This window comes from Megascapheus bottae, chromosome 33 (assembly GCF_031878675.1).
Source record: "Megascapheus bottae isolate mThoBot1 chromosome 33, mThoBot2.hap1, whole genome shotgun sequence".
NCBI lineage: Eukaryota > Metazoa > Chordata > Mammalia > Rodentia > Geomyidae > Megascapheus > Megascapheus bottae.
In genome coordinates this window covers 1,872,790-1,897,199 of record NC_143541.1, presented here as the reverse complement: position 1 = coordinate 1,897,199, position 24,410 = coordinate 1,872,790, and the positions used below count along the sequence as shown (strand labels likewise).

The window sequence follows — 24,410 nt, the reverse complement described above, 5'->3', positions numbered from 1 at the left end:
GCATACACACTAGATGTTTACATATAGAACATACATGTATGCATATATGTGTGTGCATCTATATGTAAATATATGTAAATGATATGTGTTACCTATTGATCTAGTCTCTGTATCATGCACATACTAAACAGTCAAATGAAGCAAATATATTTTCAGTTAGTGCACACTTGTATGGCAAGATTTTGATATCTGTGGACTAAGTTGGAACTTACTAGGTCTACCTCTTACTAGGTAGAGGTCAAAGATGAGAAAGACAGTATCTCCTCCTTGACAATGCTTCAGTCTACAAAGCTACATAGCAATAATAGCTCTTCTGGAAAATTCCTAGGGTGTTAGAGATTCCATGGTGGGAAATGACTTTCTGGAAGGTGATTAGTGATTGTGTGTTTCTGTACAAACTCTACATGCAGGAGAATTTTCACTGGGGAAGCGTTAGGATCAGGGGCGGTAAAACAGGAAGAAACAAGGCTTGTGAACAAGGAAGCTTTCATAAGAATGAACATGCTGGAAATACCAGCATGGAGCAGTATTCACATTCTGAAAGGAGTCACCGCAATGCCCTAAAGGAATCCATGTGAAAGTTTAATTGTTACAGTCACTGTACAAAGCATATGGATCATATCATGCAAGATTAATGCTTGGAAGATGCATAAGCAAACTGTCATTTATGCCTGCTGGAGAGCCATTATTGTCCCACAGAGCATCTGATGGATAAAGAATACCAGCAGGCTGCAAGATAAACTTTAAAAGCATAACCAGTCCTGCAAAACTGCTGTAGATGTCCACACTTCTAAACAGGAGCACTATTCAGTGTCCTGTGCAATGGAAATGGATGGAAGAATCTTGAGAATCTTGCAAAAAAGAAATAGTTGCCTCAAAGGGGATCTGTTCCATGCTCTAGATGATGAATGAAAATAAGAAAAGCAAACTTCAACAAGCATCCTGATGCTATCTCATTTGGGTATGGTGACATATGGGTTCTAAAATAGAATGTTCTAGTTTGCTACACCAAAGCCCCTTTTGACATTCTCAGTAGGTCCAATACACAAGGCATCTTCAAACACTAAACACAAACTACCACTACCCACTGTTTTCTAAAAGAACTAGGGGAGAAAAGGATAATCACCATTTTAAAATTAATTACTGAGAAAGGATATGTATAAGATATGCACAAAAGAGAATGACTGATTAGTTGCTTCGAAGGTCGAAGACATAAGGAGATACAGTTGCATGAGAAGAAGTGGGGATTCCTGATAAAGGGGTCGTGGTGATGGAAAAACAAGATTAGCAGTTAAAATGGAACAGGAGAGATGTAGCTTTTTTTAAACTAACAGACATTTATACTCTATGACAGACTTTCAGTAACCACATAAGCACTTAGTGCCTACAGAAAACTCAGAAATGACTACTGAGAACACAGGATAGGCTTGCTAGCCATGTATAAGAAAACCACTAGTGTAGTCTTACCAAAGCAAGCTATGAATAGGAACACAGCAGAATTCCCTTCCAGAATTGCCTCATCCAGACTCACGCTTGCATTTTCTTGGTCAGGGATTCTCAAGTGTTCTCTAATAATTCTGCACCTTGTGTGTTGTGAAAAAGTGCCCAGTATGAACATTCGTTCTGTTCTCTTTCCTATCCACTTAGTAAGCACAACGTACACGACAAAAGTGAAAGTTACAACTTATTGAATAAAGTTAAATATTACTCCTTCAGTTTGTATTGAAGAAGGAAAGGTCTACAAACTTCACGCACGAATAGTCCTAGAGTTGAATTAAAATTGTACTGGAAGCTTGTCCTTTCAGACTAAGAAAATATGATAATTTCTATCCACTCGGAAAAGAATCAAAGCAAAATTTGCTTTATTCTCTACTCCTCCCTTCAGCTCTCTCTCTCCCACCCTCTCTCTTTCCCTCCCCTTCTTCCTCTTCCCTCCCTTTCTTTCTCTCTCTCTCTTTCTCTTTTTCTACTTTCCTTCTTCTGGTATGTATTGCCTTTACTGGGTTCTTATTTGGTCCTTAAGCTACTGGTTCTAATTACCATGGTGGTAATAATGTAACAAACTAATCATGTAGTCAGATCCAGTAAGCACTTTCCAGGCCTTGCTTTCTCTAATTTTTCTGTTGCATTGGACATTTTTCAATCATTCCTTGTACATGTCTGCTCTTGGCCACCTCCTGTTTTCCTATCATTTCTTTCTGTTACCTTCTAGTGTCCTTTGAGTATTTTTGTTTTTGTTTTACCTGTCCTACCCTTTAAATGCAAATGCCCTTTTCCTACTGCTGTAGTAATCGGACACATGATCCTAAATTTATTTGATTCTAAAATTTATGCTCCTGTGGTTCTTATTGTGAGCTTTTCATTGTGTTAAGGGACTACATTCATATATTATAATGTTTGATCAGTAAAAACCTACCCATGGGAATATCTAACAAATAATGTAACTTTGCATCCTAGTTTCCCTGAAGTAGTTGAGACTTACATTTATGACCCTCACAAAGATGAATCATGACATTTTCCAGACTCTTATGCATCCAGGTTTGGAAGACAAATCATAAAATTTAGAATGTCTTTGTGTCAATTAGTCCCCTTTTGAGCTCCACAAGTATTTTTTCCTGAACTTTCTCCCGATACATACCCTCCTAGATGTTAGTCTGGTAATCCAATCCTATCCCACTCATCCATCAACTCATGATCCTTTTATTACATGAACAGTACCCAGACACATATCTTCTCATTTTAGTACCTTCATCTTAGTATACATAGGCAACTTGTCCTGTCTAGAATGTTGGACAGTCCTCTTACTGTTTCAGCAGACAATGATAATCCTGTGCCTTTAAATGCACACCCAAAAAGCAAGCCACAGTGATTGATTTCTAAAGTGCAGACCCATTTATATCTCTCCTTTGTCCAGAACCCTGAGAAATCACCAGCCACTAAAAGATTAACTAAATCTCATTGGCATGTCAAACAAGGCCTTCCATGACCTGGCCTTTGCCCTTCTATGCAATCTCTTAGCTTCCAGTGTCCCCTTCACATTTGACGACCTTGATTTATGGAGTGTTCCCATGTCTTCTGCTTCTCCACTGATATGCTGGCGCTGCTGCTCTTGTTTCATGGAATCCTTTGCCAGTTCTCTTGGCCTCTCTAACTCTCAACCTTCTGTCAAGACTTGGCGCTGTCATCCTCTCTCTTGAGGAGCATACTGTGTGCCCCAGAATGGGTTATGTGTTGCTTTCATAACGTGCTGCATACACTGCTGCCTTTTCATTTATCATATAATTTCTGGGAATTAATACTTTATGTCTCTCTCTTTTGTTAGCATACAAGGTTTGTCTTATTGATTTTTTTTATCCTTTTCAGACTTCTTATTTTTCTTTTATTTATTCCTTCTTTTATTTCTTTATAGACTTGGTGATCAAATCCAGGGCTTCATGTATGCTAGGCAAGTGTTCTACCACTGAGCTACATACCTAGCTTTTATTGTCTTGTTATCAACAAAATGTCTTACTTTCATTGTTGGAAGAAAACTATATGGGCATATTTTGTCTCAGTTGATCTTTGTGTCAGCCCTTGATAATGATATCATTCCTGTTATGCAGAAAATGAAATCTGGATCAGAGAGACAAAGTTACTTGTTGGTGTCCATATAGTAGACTTCCCTATGTGAGAAAAGAACCCTGCAAATTAAATAGTGTGGACAATCCCATATACTACACAGTTGGTATGGTCAGTTTTTCATACTCTGCTAAGAGTTAAGAAACCCATTCAAATCTATTCAAGGACCTAACCTGAAGGCAAGGAGTGCTTTTACCTGCTATTATTCTGCAAGCATTTTTTTCTTGTTCTTTTTTTCCAGTTTTTTCTTTAAAACAAAGATATACTAATATATGGATATTAGAGCTGAATGCAGTTGAATTTTAAGGCGTGCATCTATCAATTTCTAAGTACTGACATATCTACTGCTATTATGATAACCATTTAACATCATGAATTCATATAGTATAAAAGTTCTTTTTTTTTTGCCACTCCTGGGCTTGAGCTCAAGGCCTGAGCACTGTCCTTGAACTTTCTCAAGGCTAGAGCTCTACCACTTGAGCCTCAGCACCACTTCTGGCTTTTTTCTATGTATGTGGTACCAAGGAATTGAACCCGGGTCGTCATGCATGCTAGGCAAGCACTTTAACAACTAGGCCAAATTCCAAGCCCCGGAATACAATTTCTTAATCTTAAAATATAAAAGAGAGAACACAGAAGAAAAATTATCCTCTCAATGGACAGAAATGTACTTGCTATAAAATGCAGCACATTTTTTTTTCTTTCTATGGGCTGGCAGATAGTTTATCACAGACAAGATTTAGAGACTAGAATTTGAAGATGATTCCACCTGCAAATCTTCACATAATGATAACAGGTACTAGAACTCTCTCTACTGAAGGTATTTCCTTTGCCATTAGATGGAACCTATTTAAAATGGAATGATAGTATGATCCAGTCATTGGACATTAAACAGTTTTGCCTCCTAGATCTGATCCCTACCATCACACTTTCTGTCTCTGAGTTGTACATTCTGCTTCTGTAAAATAGGAAAGCTAATGACGATGATGATGAGGAGGAGGATGATATTAATGATGATGACACATTTTCGCTCAGGGGCCTTTGTGAAGAACAGAAGATGCAATCGACACAGAAGCACATTCTAAACAGTAGAACTGTCCAGATACATTTAACTTCAAGTTCATTTTTTTTCCAAGACATAATAGCGGGTTAGAGTTTCAAGTAGAAAATGGAAGATGAACTGGTCGAGCTGTCTGAATATATTACCTAGATTACAATGGATACATCATAGATATCCATTGTCCTCTAACCCTAATTTCAGCTTCACGATAATTCACAGATAACACATTTCATATTGTCCCACTTAGTCAAATTGCACACCTGCTAACTGTAGCAACACAAATTTGTTGTTGTTGATAACATATTAATGATGCAAGAGAAGATTTCCTGCTTAATCTTCCAAGCAAGCTTAAAATGCACTGCTTTATATCCCTTTCCAGTTTAAGAAAGGAAGATGCTTATGATGTGAGTCCCCATTCAATATTAGGTCTTAAAGGCCACCTGGTCAACTGAAGGATTTGTTTGTGATACCCAGTTTTAAGCAGGAAATGATGGTAATATTTAAAGTAAAGAAAATAACCACAAAATCTCCACAGATATAATGCATTAGATCATCTGTAAGTGCCACTCCAAGTATTCATCTTCCTTTTAGTCACTTGAAAATCTTATGTCAATGAACATTTCAATGCCAATATTTCCTGGCAGACAACAAAAGACCTTATGTACCCTCTGTGTTGTGGTATTTTGAATTTTCCTCCATGAGCAAACTTGGCGAAGCCATTTAATTTAAGAAGATGGTTATCAAGTCACTGCTGCCTGCAGCTCCAAGGCTCCACGGAAGCAAAGCTCAGGAGCTCATGGCTGCTGTCACCAGTGAACTCCCAAGAGACACTTCTGAGTGTCAGTGCTGCATGCAGACCGCAGAGAGAAAAGGAGCTTTCAGCCTCACCATCTACAGACTCATTATTACTTCTCTTATCTATTAATAGGCAATGGTGAAGGTGAGGAGGCACGCATATGGTCAAAATACTTTACATCCATGTGTGGACAAGAAACCATGAAGCTTGCTGAGATTGGGGTGTGAAGCAGAAAGATGGGGTGAGGGAGAATGATGAAGGGGGGTGAGTACATTATATGCAGATGTGGATGTGCCCAAATGAATCCTATCCTAAAGCCAGCAAGTGCTAATTAAAATAGAAGCACTGTATATACCACTATGGAAATACAGTAATAAAATCTTTTGAAAAGAGAGAAGAGAGAAAGAAAAATAGAGTAACACAGAAGTGCTTTGATCAAAGCACAGTATATGCATGCATGGATGTCACATAATCAGACTTCTTTATATAGTTAATATATGCTAGCAAATATACACCTACAATCTTTGACAATTACAAATGAAAGATATATATATAGATGTGTCTAGACATCTCTAATGAACCAGTTACTAATAACAAAAGAAATCAAGCTGGGTGACTTCCCTCTCTCTATTCTCTTTGATCAATTCCTCTTTTGAAAGGAAAGCACATTTGTCTTTGTCTTTGGAGTTTATTTTTCATGTTAGCTTTGCAGTGGGAAAACTTTCATGGTTTTCTACTTCCCTTCCGTACCCTGGCTTCTACTTAGAGTGGTTTACCCAGCTGCTTACCCAGTCAATACAAATCCTTGGAACATGGCGAGCCTCTGGTGGAGTTTGTAGGTGAGACTCACAAGCAGCAGGTAGAATGGTAGGTAACATTATAGATGGTTACCAGGGGAGATAGAACAGAAATCTCCATTGGGAACGAGATTCCTTCCTCAGAGTAGCAAGGCAGGTGAAAATCAAATGTGAAACAAAAAAGCCATATAAATGAGTCCTGCTATGCCTCTGCATTAAACTGTGATTTAGAAGTCCTAGTGATAAAAGATTTCTCTTCTCCATATTGAATATCGACAACTCAAGATTTTTTCCAACACATTTGTCTCTATGGTATATTACTATTTTCCAAAGGTGTTTAATTTTGCAAATATACAAAAGTAGTGTCAAGTTCTTAAAAGTAGATCAATATTTTTAAAAAGTCAAATACTAAAATGAGTTCAGTCTGATTGCATATAAAAACTACACAGAGCATCTGAACAAATGAAACCTTGTAATTCTCATACAGCATACTTAATCTTAGAATCTTTGAAGACCAGAGAGATGAGAAAGCATAGCATTTCTATGCCAATGTCAACCTATATGTGACAAAACGAAAGCCTGCTAATTCAAATTACATTGATAAGGACATGTAATTTTCATGACTTTTCCATTTGAAAATACTATTATTATGCTCTTTCTGTAGACAACAATGCTAATGTTGAGAGTGGGGGAGTTTAGAAAGTTGCTTAAAGATCACACAACCTTTCTGTAGTTCTTTTACCTGAATAGAATAGCAGACACAAAACCAGTGAAAAAACTGGGCTTGGTAGCTCACACATATAATCCTAGCTCCTCAGGAGGCAGAGATATGAGGATCACAATTCAAAGCCAGCGCAGGTACAAGTCCCTGAGACTCTTATCTCCAATTAACCACTAGAAAACAATAAGTAGTGCTGTTTCTCAAGTGGGTAGGGTGGTAGCCTTAAGCTGAAGAATCCAGGGATAGCGCTCAGGCCTAGAGTTCAAGCCCTAGGACCCATCAAAAAAAAAAAAGCCAGGGGAGAAAAGATCTACAGAAATGTGCGAGATCTTATAGTCAGTCCTCCACAGACACCAATTCTACATCCACAGACTCAACCAACGAGGACCGAGAATAATTTAGTTTAAATTGCATCAGTACTGACCATGTACAGACACTATTTTTGTTATTATTCTGTAAATAGCATTTTAATAATGACTTACCCAGCATCAGTGCTGCACTAGGCATGAGGTAGTGAATAGAGGTGGCTTAGAGTACCCCAATAGGAGGGTATGCACTGGAGTTCGTATGTGCTTCATCATTTTATATAAGAAACTTCAGCTTGAGTATTGCCAGGGGTTCTGGGTCCAATTAATTCTCCATAGACCCAAAGGCATGGATGACCACAGGAAGGATGACTGCAGTCTGGTAGAGATAGAAAAATTTCCATCCTAATATAAATCCTGGGTCAGAGTGGCCTCAGTGCAAAAACAAAAACCCTCAGGAAGATAACTCTACTATGCAAATATACTGTATTACCTCTCCGCAGCTCCCAGAGACGTTAGAAATAAAGACATGCTCCTTAACGTTGGACAGTTCTTTGCATTCTTCATGGTTCATACAGGAAATGGGTGACTGAGCGATAACTATATTTCCTTGGAGATGTAGATTGTGAAGAAACAGTGATAGTTGGGGGCAAAGCACAAGCACTGTTGGCTTGAGTGTTTGTGGAAAGTATAGCTAAAATTCAGGAAAAAGATAGAACAAGTGAGTTCTCCTGCACATCATTTGGGGAGGAGAGAATTAGATCAGTTAAGTTTGCTCTAGTATGGATCTTGAATAGCATCTGAAGACTTATGTGTTGAACACTTCCGTCCCCAGCCTGTGGTAATCTCAGGCGACAGTAGAAACTTTAGAGGGAAAGGCCTCATAGAAACAAGTGAGATCATTAGAGGCTTCCTGCTTTTCCTGCTTCTTGGATGTCATGAGATACACAGTCTTCCTTCGCTGTGTTTCCATGACATTGTGCCACTCCAGGTTCAAAGAGACTAAGATAAACAGCATGACTGAAGTCTGAAAATATGAATAACATTTAATCATTTCTTGTTCAGTCTATTCTTATCTTAGGTATTTTGTTACAGTAATGGGAAGTGGCTCATTACAAAGCACTATTATGATTCTGTTGAATTTGACAGGCCCCAATTTATTAATAGCATATCTTATATATAGTATATATAAAACTTCTGCTTACAGGATAGGACTAAGCCCTGAATTCAAGCCCCTGTGCCAGCATAAAAGAATGAATGAATGAATGATGTATCATTCTATTGAAAGAATACCCCAGCATACCCAGAAATTAACCCAAAGTGAGTCATGGACCTAAATTTTATAGCTAAGATTATAAAATGATTTGACAAAAAGTAGGACTGTTTGTGACCATGGATAATATAATAGTTCATTACATATAACAGAAACTACATATTAAACATAAGAAAAAAAAAGTCCAGATTCTCTGGGTTTCACAAAAAGCCATTATCAAGAAAGGAGATTGCAACCCAGAAAAAAAGAAAAATATTGCAAATCAATTAATTACAGGGGCCTCTACCACCAAAAATTATGACTCAATAATGAAAAGATAGAGAAAATAAATGTAAAGAGTAAAAGATTCCAAAAGATTTAAAAAATTACCAGGAGGCTATAAACTTGTAAAGCATTGCTCAACATCATTAAGCATCAAGGGAGCAAATGAAAAACACAATGACACACCAACTCATGGGTTGGCTAAAATACAAAGGGCAGACAATTCCACATGCTAATGAGCAAGTATGGAAACTGAAATCCTCACACATTGCTGGTAGAATCACAAAATAGTATAGCCAATTTGGAAAGCAATCTGGCAACTGCTGAAAACATTAAGCATTTCACTTCTAGGAATACACCTAAAGGAAATAATAACATAGGTCCACATAAAACCTACAGATGAATGTTCCAAGCTACCTTATTTGTAAAAGCTTTAGAGCAAAAACAATCTAAATGGCCAATAGATGAACTCCCTAAGTAAAATGGGATTATATCTGCATAGTGATCTATTTCATTTCTTTTCTTTTCTTTTTCTAACCAGTCCTGGGGACAGGAACTAAGGTCCTGGTCACTGTCCTTGAACTTTCTCAAGGCTAGCACTCTACCCTGGAGCCTCAGAACCACTTCTGGCCTTTTCTATGTATGTGGTACCAAGAATTTGAACCCAGGACTCATGTATTCTAGGCAAGCACTCTATCACTAGGCCACATTCCTGGCCTATTTATTTCATTTCTAACTGTAAAAAAAATTAAGTACTTATACATGCTACGATATGATATCACTGTGCTAAATCAAAGAGACAGTCCACAAAAGCCCAAATAATTATGGTTTTAGCTATATGAAATATCTAAAATAAGCAAGCCATTTGAGACCAAAAGTAGCTTTGTGGTTGTCAGAGCTGAAATGAATGGAGACAAACTGTGGACCAAGGATTTGAGGGCTATGAAATGAAAATGTTCTGAAGTAAGATAGTGATTATGCCTACTCAGGTTAGTATAGATTTCAAGGTCATTGAATTATTTTCCCTATGTTAGTTAATTAGACGGAATGTGATATATCTTAATAGAGCTGTTAAACTAATGTATAACATAGAAAATCAGAGGCAACACTTCTTCAGTGAATTATATTCAGTGACACAAAAGCAGGATAACAAGATGACTGGGAGGGGGTTGGTGGAGGGAAAGGGAGACAAAAACATGAGAAGGGGTATGTATCAAGGTTCGAGAAGTAATGCACCCATTACCTGACAAATGTAACTGTAAACCCTCTCTACGTTATCCCAACAATACAATGCAATCATAAAAAAGAAGGCTATTGAACATATACTAGAGAGTACCTCCTAATTTTTGAAACACAAAACAATTATTTCTTAGTTCTTGACAAAAATTTAAAGGAAATAGAGCATTTAAGATCCTGAATGCCAAATCATTTTTGTTCCTCAGATATTCTTTCCTTAGTTTATAAATTCCTTCAGTTTTATTTACCACACAAATATTCATGGAACCCTCATTCAGAAAGTCCCTGATCTTCTGTGAGAATATGGCAAATGGCAAGAGAAAAATGGTATTAAATTTTTTTTAAAAAAAGAATAAAATTTATTTGATAACTGCTCACCTGACCCAATACATTACCTACAGGGATATTTAAAGCAGACTCTTTAAGATATGATTAATCTCAGTTTTATGAGTCTGAGCTAACAGATTGCTCATTGCCTAGGAGTGCATTCCATTTGGAAAGCAAAAGTAGGTGCTATGAAAAAAAAAATAAAATGAACTAATCAGAAATGCTAATGATATATCACAATGCAAGTGTTTTGGAGCAAATTAATAGTCTGATCATAATTAGTATGTATCCTAAATACATATTTCAGGAATACATGACTGACCTACAGTGCCATCCACTGAATGTTTAGTGGCTGGTACAGAATTTAATCCATAGTGAAATCTCTGACAGAATAATTTAGCTCCTGGAAAACACACACATCATTTCATAATGCCTTTGAATTTGAGATTTAACCTCTGAACCCTAAAGCATGCTTTGTTCTCTTAAGGGACTGCTTATTTTAGCTGGGAAATAAAAAAAAAGTCGCTGGTATGGTACATAAAAATACAAGTCAGCCAGGAGGTAAATGGCTCATTCACATTAGAGCCCACTCAGATAAAGGTGCTGGTAGAAAGGAGGGTGGAAGTTAACCCTTGCCAGCACAGAGGTTTTCTGGGGCTGGAAGTGTCATAACACAGGCAATAACAGTGCTTGAGAGACCACAGTGGAACTGTTACAGCTGCAGGTCGGTGAGAGGTCGGTCAGATGCTCTAAAGGAGTGAAGAGCTACTTGCTAGAGCTTTAGAGTGCCAGACAAAGGGGTCAAGTTCAGGGAAAATGACCTAGAAAAAAAGGAAGTCCAGGGAGAGAGGAACTCTGGGCTGGCAGAGTCCCCTATTATTTCAAATCATTGCCCCATGGTGAAGGGGCCAATGCTGTTTATTCTAGATGCCTAGGTAGGATTGTTCTAAGAGAGAGGTTGAACTGTGCTGGGGAAAGGGAAAGGTTACTTTCTGAATGGCTGCCACCACCATTTTCTTCATTGGATCAAATTGTATTATATCATATTCCCAATCCTAATAATACTCTCCAGGGCCAAATGGATAATGTGACACACCACTCGCATAGATAATTCTACATTTCATTATTTCTTTCCACTTACAGCAAAATTACAAATGCACCCCATTTCATGCTCATTCCTTAAGCGAATTAATTAATATTTCTTCATTAAAGTGGTCAGGAAGGAAAAAAATGGCTTGCAAAAGAACTTTTTTTTTCTCCTATAGTTCTAAGACAGGAAATCTGAATTCAAGGTATCAGCCAGGTTGTACTCAATCTGCAGGGTCCAGTAAAGTTTTTCTCGCTTATTTCATCCAACATCTTGTGTCCTTGGTTACAGCTCTCTAGTCTCTGGGGGTTATACTGTCTCCTCCTTCTTATATCTTGACCACCAACTATTTGTTGTTGTTTTGGTGTGGGGATGGCACAAGTGGCTATTGAAGTTTTGAACTCCGGGTCTCACATCAATGTTGTACCAACTGATTCATCTGCCCCTGCTCTTTGGCTTAATTTGACTTTGGCTTTAATTTGCTAGAGATTCATCCTTTTGGCTAAGCTGATCCTTAGACCTAGGCCTACCGAGTAGCTAGAATTCCAGTATGCACTACCATGCCTGGTTTGTTTGTTAAGATGAGTCTTGCTAACTTTCTATTCAGGATGGCCTTGAACTGTGCTCCTCCTTTCAATACCTCCTGGAAAACTGGTAATTCGGGCACATGCCAGCATGACTGTCCTGTCCTTGTTTTTCTGCATGGATACTTCCTATTGGGTTCAGGTACTACCTGGGTAATGATGGATGATCTCAACAGCAGGTATAACATCTGAAGAGATCTGTGTTTTTTTTTTTCTTTTTCTAAAGCAGGTCAGATCCATAATTTCTGGATACAGATGACTTTGGGGGTTACTATGTTTGTCAATTTAGGGCTGCTATAGTCTACTATAATACTATAGAACAGAAATAGACTTAGAAATAGAAGAAACACAATTCGAGTAATCTGGAAGCTAGGATATTCAAGAGCAGCGGGCTGACAGATTTGAGGACCTGCTTCTGTTTTTTAGATCAGGATGTGACAGAAAGGGCAAGCATGCCTTGGTAAATTTCCTTTGTGAATGGAAAAATTCCTCCCCACTTTTAGTTTCTTTGATCATAGGTCTTGAATTCTGGGCCTGAGCACTGTCGCTGAGCTCTTCTGCTCAAGGCTACAGCCCTACCCCTTGTGCCACAGTGCCACTTCCTATTTTCTAGAGCTTAATTGGAGATAAGAGTTTCATGGACTTTTTTAGCACTTGGGCTGGCTTTGAGCAGTGATCCTCAGATCTCAGCCTCATGAATAGCTAGGATTACAGGCCTGAGCCATCGTCCTTGGCTCCAAAATTCCCATTTTGAAGCTCTCTGTTGCTGTGAGTTAATCAGTCCCAAAGTCTCATCTACTACCATCACGTTGGGAATTAGGATCTCAACATAGTTTAGAGTCTACAGCAGTGACCATTCAACATTCTGCAGTTGGCCAACCCAATTTTAGGGTAGCTGCACCTGAGCATATTATGGTCTGCAGGACTTAGATTATTATATTTGATTGATTAACTGATATGAAGTTCTTATTTTCTCCCATTCATGAAGTACTCCTAAATGTTTTCTGATGATGGACAAAATTATAGTATGCGAAATTTGTAAATGAAAACGAATAAAATTATTTACACAAACTTAGAGAACTGTTTGAAACAATGTATCAAGTCATTGGCATAGCTTCACTATTTCTTAAAATAATTGAAGTTATCAGTTTTAAAGATATGTTGGAACACCTTGGTTTGGCTCTCTACTGGATAATGACAGTCAGTTTGCATCTAGACTGTGTTTTTAGAATGTTCCTGAGTGACAAAAAATATCTACCTCTGGACTTCATTGACTGTTTTAAATCACACATTACTATTTTCTATCACATTGATCCCAAAGTCAACTGTGGGGAGAGAATAGGAGATAGATCTAACAAATGAGTAATTGGCATGATGAAAACTTTCAACAGATAACCATTGCCACCATTAATGCTTTTCTGGTCCTATACTCTGAGGCACAAACTTAGCTACTAATGCAGAAACTCAACAAGCTTTGGATTGAATCCTTCTAACTGGTAAAATGAGATAAATACACTCATTCATTAAAAATCAAAGAGTTGTACTGATAAATGTTTTCAGTTTTCATGTCCAAATATTTCCAAAGTTGATTAAATTTCCATTGATCTACATATTCACAAATTATTTACCCAGACAATCATCTATCAACATTTTGTTGCTCAGAAACAAAAGTTTGACAATCTAAACAGATTTCCTAATTGAAAACCAGTCAAGCCAGGCATGGTCTGGCCCACTATCAAATGCTCAGCTACTGTTCTGATTAACTGCCATCCTTACTCTTAGGAGATGAAAGATAAACTTTTTATTCAGTACAAAAAACATTATAAACAATTGAAAACTGTAGCAAGTGGAAGCAGTGACCAGAGATCAAAAGCTAGGTTGCCAAAATCCCCAGTAGAAATAGAGTATAGTATTCTCAGTTTAATACATTTTTTTCCTATTATCACTGCAATTACCTCTACTATCGCCATTACTTTAGGGCAATATGTGCCAGGTAAGGAGAACTAAGAAGAACTGCATGCAAACTTTTTTTTAACAAAGATCCTCTAATCTGATGCAGTGAATCCATCTGATATTTTCTTTTTTGTTCTTTTTTTCTTCTTCATTTTTTGTGGGTCATGGGGCTTGAACTCAGTCTGGGTGTTGTCCCTGAGCTCTTCAGCTCAAGGCTACCACCCTACCCTTGAGCCAAGCCCCACTTCCCTTTTTCTAGAGGTTAATTGGAGATAAGAGTCTCAGGTCCTTTCATGCCTGGGCTGGCTTTGAACCTTGATCCTCAAATCTCAGCCTGCTGAGTAGCTAGGATTACAGGCATGAGCCACTGTGCCTGGCCCATCAGATATTTTCAATCTTAAAAATTATTGGCTGCACTGGGGACTAGTGGCTAATGCCTGTAATTTCCTAAGCTAAGGAGGCTGAGAGCTGAAGATCTCAGATCAAAGCCAGCCTGGGCAGAAGAGTATGAGAATAGTTGTGGGTTTTTTTTTTGTTGTTTGTTCTTTAATCTACTGTTAACCAGTAAAATGCTTTACTGGAGCCATGGCTCAAGAAGAGCACCAGTCTTGATTGAAAACGCTGAAGGGAAAGCACAAGATTCTGAGTTCTACCCCTGGGACAAGTACAAAAAAAACAAACAAAAACCACTACCAAAACCCAACCAAAAACAGTTGGCTGACATTTAACTGATAATGCTCAGTGTAATTAACCTTGGGCTGGATTGAGTTATTGAACTCTTTCCTATTTATATAGTACTGGGATTGAAAGACAAAGACTTAATCCATGCTAAGCTAGTGTACTACCTTGCCAAATTACTCCTACAAATAGGACAGCTCAAATGGAGAAATGGAATGCCTTGTATACCTGAATCCTTTCATTTAACAGCCTTATCTTTGTTCTCATAAAAGTGTGTTTTTAGACTTTTCATCTTTATCTTTTGTTCCTCCACATGAACTTGAGCTGGAGATTCACAAGGGAGGCATGAAATGTTTTGTAGTTCACTTTTCTCCCTTAAGCCAGGCTTCCACGGAGATTAACTTAAGTACCCACTGCTTCCTGCAAAGTAACACTCCTGCCACACCCTTGACAAGACAGTGTCAATTTCCTTGTAGGCACAGAAGACAATTTTGTTAAATGAGTTATATTTACCATGAACAGTTGGGAGGTATTTATGTATGAATGATATAGTTCTGTACCCTCTGAGATGAGGAATCACTTCCGTTTTTTGTTTTGCATATCTGAATGGTTATATAACAGCCGAACTTCCAGGAAGAGGGCCCTGAACAATGTTTAAGAAGCAATCAGCTTGACAAGCTAGCATTTGAAATCATTAGATTATTCTCTTGATAGCTCTTTGTAACAATCTACAGTAAAGGAGTATCTTGGTTCACATGTTAAGGAAGAATGAGATGAGAATGAGCAACTTATAATAATGTATCATTTACTACTTAGGGAAAAAACAACTTACTAACCCACAGTTATTTACCATAAAATATCAATATTCAGAATGTTTTACAGTCTACTTGGGATAAACAGAAAATTTGCATCTTAACTTTCAGAGCAGAAATATTGTTATTAATTATTCTCATTATGAAACCTGAAACCAATTATATTAAAGTTAGAGTCACAATGTATGCATAATTATGTGTATATACAACATTATATTTTTATGTGCTATCAATAAATCAACAGCATAACGATATCAAGAACGCATATAACTAAAAATGGAAAACAAAAAGTATGATCGATATATCATACTAAAGCTTGTAAATACAATGAATAAATCCAATTTGGGGTCCACCAAGGAGCTGTTTTAGCAACTACTCTAACATGTTCTTTACACCTCAGTTTTGTAAGGCAAGTCGGTTCTTGGCAGCTCGGGTTGAACTGCACAGATAAAATGTCAGGTAATTGCAGGGGTCACATGGCCTGCCTTCTATACCATCCTTCTTCTAGCCTTGAGCTTTGGTGACAGTTTTATTTCCCTTTGCTAATCCTCAAGTTGTTTACTTAGAAATCAAGAAATAATGTCTGTACATCTCAGGTTATGCTGAGAATGGAATAGAATTATGCTTCCAAAACGTTGAGCATATATGTTATTCAATACAGAGCAACAAAACATCTAGTACTACCTTCCATTCATTATGTGTGCTAAGCAATGATTAAGACATGTTACAACTATCAGAATAATTAATCCTCAAAGCAAAGGAGATGCAATAGTTAGCCATTCTTCTATGGATTAAGTCACGGAAGAAGGAGAAAGTACCTTATGTAAGGTTACAGAGCTACAAGAGAAGATAACTTGGACTCTGGAGAAGTCTAGCTCCAGGCCTCTAACGTTCTTATTAACTGTGCTTAAGCAATAATGGGTAATGATTATTCTTATTTCAGAGTCAGGGAAGGGAAGAAAAGAAAGGAAAGCATAGATGTGATTGCACACTGTTCTCAGACTTGGCCTGTGCTGTATGCTGTAGAGAGGCTGTCCACAGCAAAGGTCACAGAGAAATTGTCCACACGCCATTCCATCTAATCTTCATCACTAGCTCAGCTCCCCAGCCCCTCACTCCCAACTTAAAAAAAAAAAAGCAAGGATTTATATTTTTGAAAATGTAGAGGTATCCAATTCATCCATGAATATGGATGAAATCCAGCTACTCTCAAAGGCTATGCTATCAATTTACCCTTGAGTGATTGACCTAGATGGGCAATGACAGTGACCGTGGAGGAAGAGTTCATTTGGGATGGTTGAGTGGAGAGGGGCAGTAGCTTGAGTGATGGGCTGTAGCGCCTGATGATGTATAGACAGAACCTGTGGATCAACCTTGCCCTGATGGGTGGAAATGACAAATCAAATCACCTCCACTCTCAGTCCTAACTTCCGATTCAGTTTTTCCATGGAAAGATTAAAAGCACATTCAACTTGAGTTTCTTATTGTTTGGGAAATGAGCTCTTTTGAGCCATGGCCCCAGTTTCCTTCCTCTATGTCAGAGAGGATGGAGAAAGTGAGAGTGGGAAGGACAACCCCCAGTTTGAAAAGGAAAGCCATTCATAAAACCAATGATTGATTTTAGACACACTCTCAATCTCGAGAGGACTTTTCAGGTTAGGAATCACCTGTGATCGAATATTTGATACATTTTGTGACCAACTGGGTTTTATTTATTTATTTTTTTTGTCAGTTGCTGCGTTTGAATTCAGGGCCTGGGATCTGTCACTGAGCCCTTTTGCTCAAGATTGGTGCTCTAACACTTTGAGCCATAGCTCTACTTCTGGTTTGCTGGTAGTTAACTGGAGATAAGCAGCTCACAGACTTTCCTGCCTGGATTTGAACCATGATCCTCAGATCTCAGCCTCCTGGATAGCAAGGGTTACAGGTGTGAGCCACCTACGCCCAGCTTAACATTTATCTTTTTAATGTAGCTAGCTATGGCTTCCTGCCCCAACTTGTATCCCCAGTGCATATCTGGAGTTAAGATGCCAACTTTCCTCTGTGCAACTTTAAAGTGGAAAGGCTTGTGCCCACATTCACACTAATCCAAAATACCATTAGAAAAATCCTTGAATTCATCTTTATATGTGATTTAACATCCAACCCCTCCTCTTTGATTTGCTCAACAGCAATTGATTAATTGAATTTACTAAATGCCAGGCACTAGGAAAATTAGTTACTTGCATCTTGTAGCTCTAGAGGAAATAGGACTAATTTTCAATTGGGTAATAACTAAAGGAATTCTGTTATTCCTACAAATAAATTGCTACCATGTTCACAGCTTAATAGATGAATTAAAACAATTGAACATATTGTTTTGTATAGTAAGACTTGAAAGAGAAAGAAATTATGGGACAAAATGATTTTTGTACACTAAAAATATAGTCTAAGCAGAATCATACAGTGAGAATTGGAAGTGAAGGTGATAAAAAAAACACATATTATTTAGCTCAATTTTAGGGTAGTGTTGGATTATTCTATACACTTTGTGATCAGATCAGCTCTTGCTGCTATTTTAAAGTGAATACAGCAAATGGTTTGGGTGTTGGGTGTGTGCAAAAATGAGTATGACATGGGGCCAGGAGTTTGGCCTAGTGGTTAAAGTGTTTGCCTAGCATGCATGAAGACCCGGGTTCGATTCCTCGGTACCACATACATAGAAAAAAGCTGGAAGTGGTGCTGAGGCTCAAGTGGTAGAGCTCTAGCCTTGAGAAAGTCCAAGGACAGTGCTCAGGCCCTGAGCTCAAGCCCAGGACTGGCAAAAAAAAAAAAATCACTATGACAGTGGAGGAAGTATGGCAGATTCCAACTATTGCTTGTCACATGAAACCATACCAAATAAGTAAGGGAAAGTTTCCTTCAGGTAAACACTGCTATTTAAATAAATACTTCTACATGAAAAGTTCTGTCTTTTTGATACTTCAGGAGTAAAAAAAAAAATCCCTGGATTTTTATAAGAAGATGGTCTTGAAGACTGATAATCTGTTTTGTAAATACATGTCATAAAATCATAAACTGATATACCCATCTCTATTTTTTCTTGTCATGGCCCTATAATACTTTTTTCCTGAACTATGAAATCCAAAATTCAAAGAACTGTAGGATTATTTAGTGGTAAGTTTTTCCCCTATTTTGAGCATTCACAATTCTCTGAATTTTTAATAAAATAACTGTAATGATAAATTTGTCATTACTAAAAATATAAGCATAGCTGAGTGCCAGTAATGATAGATTCAATATTAGATATTAGGCATATTTGCTATTGAATTTGCAGAGGGGATTTTGTTAATTTCTACAATATCACTACCAATTAGTACTTATGAAACCTTTGACATCAATGCTTTGCTATGTGAGTTGGAAAATTACGCAGCGATTTTATATATATTCTCCTACATAAGTGAGTAAAACCTTGAAGATATGGCTGAATACCAATTTTCAAGGGAGATAATATTCAAATGCATACTTACTGTTCTTGCTTTAGGATTTTATTTTCAAGTTATTTTTAAATTCTATTGCCCTTAACACATTTGTGAACTTTTGTTAAATAGTGGTTTAAGAGATGACAATTTTTCTCAATGTTCTAAATTAGAAATATAAAAGGGAACACTTTGTCCCTAGTTTTTGTTATTGGTGGTACTTGCATTTTTTTCTAGTTTGTGAAATAAAAAGGAAAGAATTATAGGATTCATTTACTGCTGAGGGTTTTCCCCAACTCTTAGATTTATGGTTAAAGTACTTTTATCAATTACCAGGTTACTGGCAGTTGAATTGCCTCTTTTAAACAACATACATTCTATTTGAGTGTGTGTATATAGCTTGTTGCATGCATAAACTTATATATGTGTAAATTTAAATGCATGCAGGAGTTTATGTGGACATAAAGCAAATGATACTATTCTCAACTTATCTGAATACTTAGGAAACTAGAAGCATACACCTTCGCAATCAGAGTTACAATTTTTTCTACAAATGAGATATTTCCAAAATAAGAAAAAAATGGTAAAGATCATATAACCAATTACATTCTGTTTGGGTTTTTCCAAACAAAACTGTTTAAAAGGGCTATTGGTGCAATGGTACAAAAAAATCCAAATTACATTTTCAGTAGGATAGAATTGCTACTTACAAGCAAACTGCAGCTTTGCTTCTCTGCTAATGATGGTCCCAAACGAGTTTGTTGCTATGCACTGGTACATCCCGGCATCTTGGGTCTTATTGGGGTTATTGATCAACAAACTGCCTTCCACAATACCGTAGCGGAAATCCATACTCATATCAACGTCTGTTCCATTTACCTTCCACCTACGGTATGAAAATGCCAGCAGATCAAGCCTTGAAATATCAGTCGATATTTCTCAATTGCCTAAAATGTACAAAAACTATGAATAGTGTGAAGTATTAGTGATCTTAAAAAAAGTTCTAAGATATCAGAAATGTAGCCATGGCTGTATAAAACACCTGAACGTGACGAGGCAGAGAACGTGTCCTAGAAAATAAACGGTGATGGTAAAAATTGAACACCTGTTTTGTGATTCTTGAGGATGCTGGTATACATACACTTTTGTAGTGGTCCACATTGCCTATAGCAACTTCCTGCAAATAGAGCTCTTCAGTTAAAAAGTCCTTTTTCTCCATTTCAGCCATTCTTTAAATTGGTCTGGACAGATGACAGAACGCCTCACTTTCAGGTAGATTGCTGAATATTTGGTGCAATTGCAACACAGCTGCTTTGATTTGGTCCTTTATAGGACAAAAGTGGCTGATCGCAAAGCTGAGGAACTCTATTGATCTAGAATTTTGCTTGAGGGACCGAATTGCCATAACTGTGAATCACGTAGAGGATCTCCATAGCCACTGGCCCTCTAAACATCGGGCAAGTGCCCAAGTAAACTGCCTATCACGCCATTAGATATCTGACAGAAAGAATGTTTTGCTGTTCTGCTTAGTTAGTGGGAAGCATCGGTGAAATCTGAAGTGTGGCACTACAATATATCTCAATGTGACTCCCATAATTGCAAAAGCAAAGCTTTGGTAAGAAGATTCACAATTTTATTTTTCCTGGCCAATAACATTCCATCGAGTAAGAACTTACTTTTATCAAATCATCTGTGGGAAAGTTATTTGAAAACCTACTCTCTCATAAATGAATGTAACTGAGTGACTATGGTGTATTTTACCCCTCCTCACAAACCTTACACGGAATAGTAATGAACACCACATTAGATGGACTTTGTGAATTATTAAGTAGCAATCATGTTGGAAGATTAAAACAAACAGAGAAAAGTGATTCAAATAAACATAAGGGGTTATGGGAGGTGGTAGTTCACACTTATAGTCTTAGCTATTCAGAGGGAGGACCTGAACTCAAGGCTATTCCTATCTCAGAAACTAATCTCAAAGGACAGCGGTATAGCCCAGGGGACAGAATGTTCACCTATTGTGTAGGAGATCCTGAATTCAAGACAGAATACTAAAGTAGTAGTGTGTGTGTGTTGGTACTGGGGCTTGAATTCAACACCAGGGCACTCTTTAGCCTTTTCATTCAAGGCTTGACCATCTAATCATACTTCCCCTTCCAGTTGTTTGCTGACTAATCAGACAGAGTTAAGATTCTCATGGACTCTTCTGCCTGGGCTGGCTTCGAACTGCAATTCTCAACTCCCAGCCTTCTCAGTAGCTAGGATGGCAGGAGGAAGCCCAAATGGCTTCTGTTACCTAAATCACTTTTGCACTTACAAATTAACTCTCAGGGACTTGACCTTCATTGTGTTCAATAGCACTTGATAATTGACTCAGCGTGTTACTTCTTTGCTAGATATTTGGGGTTTGAGCATACACATGTATGAGGCATTCTAGCACACCACAACATCACAGATACTATGTATTCACATCTGGGTCTTTGAAATGTAGAAATCTAGTAACAGAAGGGGGAGGAAAAGTCAGTTAGAGGCATAAAACTGGGACATAGCTCTTTATGTGTTTGTTTATAAGAAGTTGGGTGTTAGAAACTGACAATGTTTTTAGGCTTGGCAGTAATTCTCTCGGTGCTCTGACATAGACAAGAAGTAATAAGCAATAAAGAGAACTGCCGGGTTATATTCTAGTAGGTATATGTGTGCATGAATCTCTAGAACACACTGCCAGCATTAGACATTTGCTTTTAGTTACTTGATCACATCCCAGTGATAACTCTCACTTCAAATGATAGGAGAACGATTTAATATGACAAATCTCAGAGCTCAAAGAGGAAATTGCAATATAATGTGAGCTGCAAGCAGAGTGTGGATTTTGAGAATGGGACCAAGTGAGCCTTTTGAGAGGAGCATTTGTGGGGATAATAACAACTCTGTAGGTTTGCCTGCACTACACATCTCAACTAAAATGCTGTGCACAAAGTCAGTTCATCTACTTTAGTGCCTGCTTTTACATACAAACAGCAAAAGAGAAGGGATTATTTAGAAAATAAAGTGCTTTCTGAGACATGCTGTTGGGTCTCTATTACAAAGCATTATACCGGGTTTTATTGCAAGGCAGTCAATGTTTATTCCAATTGAATGTGGGTTGACCTGAATTCCTTATCTCATGGGGGTAGTGAAATGCTCCTGAAAAAGTCATGTTTTACTTTCTATGTGTGAGTGATCTGTTAAGCAGTGGTAATACAGAGGCAATTCTTATTTGGAACAAGAAAGAGATTTTGCCCAAGAGGCAAGACAAATGGGCATCTCCTAAACTGATTTCTGAATTGCCTGAGGATCCATGACTCAGTTCAACTGCAGAGAAATAGGACCAAATACAGCCTAACAGTACTTCTGTGAAGCTTTGCAAGGGGCAAAGTTTGTTCCAAACTTTTGTTCCCCCAGATAGAAAACTGTCTAGGAGATTTGCTCTAGCAGATTGGCTCTCCTTGCCTTTTATCAACCGGTCCTCTATCTCTCTCCTCTATTTTCACTGCTAACTTGGTGAACTACTACTAAGTACTAGTACTTTTCTGAGTTGGAATTTATTCTCTGCAAACTCAGAGCAAAAGTACTGCAACCAACTATTGGAAGGAAATGGATGCTGAATGAAATAAGTAATGTCATTTGTCCCAAGGGAACTTTTAATACAAGGGAAGTTGCTGAGAGTCAAAACTTCTTAAATCTTTGTAGGTCTAGGTCAATCCTTTCAAAATGGAGAAGGAAAAAAGAATGAAAAATCTGCCAAGGAAATAAACACAAAGTAAAAAGGTCAGCAAGGGTGTAACCTGGAAAAACCAGATGCTAAAGATCTCTCTGGAGACTTCACTTTGGAATTTCTCCTTATTCACCAGAAGAGTCAACCAAAGAATAAAAAAGTTCACCTGACACTGGGTTGAAATCACTGGGTGGCTCTCCCCCATTCCTTTCTCTTCCTCTGCTTCAAGAAGAAGCAGGTTTAAACTTCTAGGTACCAGATGGCTATTACATCCAGGGAAAACTAAGGTATAAAGGCAAGCCAACGATACTGCAAGAAGTTGCTAGTGCCTTTGATGAAAAGTCCTCAGCTTTTCCCTCCGCAATCTTAGAAAAAAAGTAAGTTTCTTTTCATGGCTTGTTTTAAATAACTAGGCAAGCCCCTCTATCTAAAGACACAACGTTATGAAAGCAATGTTAATTAAAGGTCACAGTCTGGAGAAAAACAAAGCAGCAACTCTGGCAAATCCTGCTGTAAAAATTTGTTTTCATTTCTGGCTAACATCTGAACTTACACTTGGCTATATTCTCAAACTGTGATTAGTTAACTCCTCACCTCTATATACCTATGCATATTTGACTCTTACATTTGTGTAGACTATCTAATGCATTTCCAAATCATAGATTTAGCCAGGAGTTGACTGGATGAGACATAGAGTAACTGCTTGTCTTGGTTGGCGCAGGGCACCACTGGGTTTCCAGCCAGTGGGCTTCCTTTCACTCTCTAATAGTGTGGAGTATTGGATGATAAATTATTACAGGCTCATTCTAATTATGGAGTCCACTCTACTTAGAGTCCATTTGTGGAATGTGCTTTGTTTTCTTAAATGTGGCAACAGATCATGTGGCCTTTGCAAGAATTAAAATATCTCCTCTTCTGTGAAAATTTGTCTGACATTTTCCCTCCCCATCGCCCATTGATGATGTGTCTCTTTAGAATCCTAATGTAATACAATTACATATCTAATAAATTTACTTAGGAGGCTGAGATGTGAGATACAGTTCAAGGAAGAGCTAGTAAATGTCGAAATTGGGTAGAGACTGCTCTTCCGCAACCAAGACAATCATTAAGCCAACTTCAAGTAGAATTTATAGTTGGAGAGGATTTAGTAGCTATATGGATAAATGCTGATATGTATGAATAGATGAATAAAGGAGTACGTACATTCTAAAATAACGTCGGTGGGAAGTAACAACATTGAGCAAAGATGCTAAGAGACAGTTTCCATATCCTGAGTTCAAGCTCTAGTACAGTCATCGAATACAGAAATAACAACAAAACTCAAACAAACAATATAACACTATGTGAATTCTTCCTGATGGTGTTATGTCGTTGGATGTTTTCTAACATTTGATTATTAAATGGTCTCATTTCTTGTGTCATTACTTAAAATTAGCCCGAATTTAATTCATTCACTAACTTTGAATATAGGTGATATAATATTTGGAAGAGCTATGTAAGTAATAATCCTGAGTCAGTGCGCATCTATGTCTAAGGAAAGGAATGCTATTACTACTGTTAGTGTCTCTGGTATCTATTGTGATTCAAATAATTCCCCTTTAGTGGTCAATCATTACCTTCAACTTGGACTTTTTCAATTCCATATGTTTCGAATGACTTTTTTTTTTAAAAAAAGAATATGTATGGT

At 37.7% G+C, this 24,410-nt stretch overlaps 1 protein-coding gene across 1 annotated transcript in view; it reads right to left on the bottom strand.

The window, feature by feature from the left end:
- Cntn4 (contactin 4) overlaps nucleotides 1-24,410 on the bottom strand; it is a 723,524-nt gene that overhangs the window by 235,324 nt on the left and 463,790 nt on the right. The window contains exon 6 of the mRNA XM_090323973.1: nucleotides 19,677-19,852. Coding sequence (XP_090180099.1) covers nucleotides 19,677-19,852 — 176 coding nt within the window. The remainder of the gene's footprint in view (nucleotides 1-19,676; nucleotides 19,853-24,410) is intronic.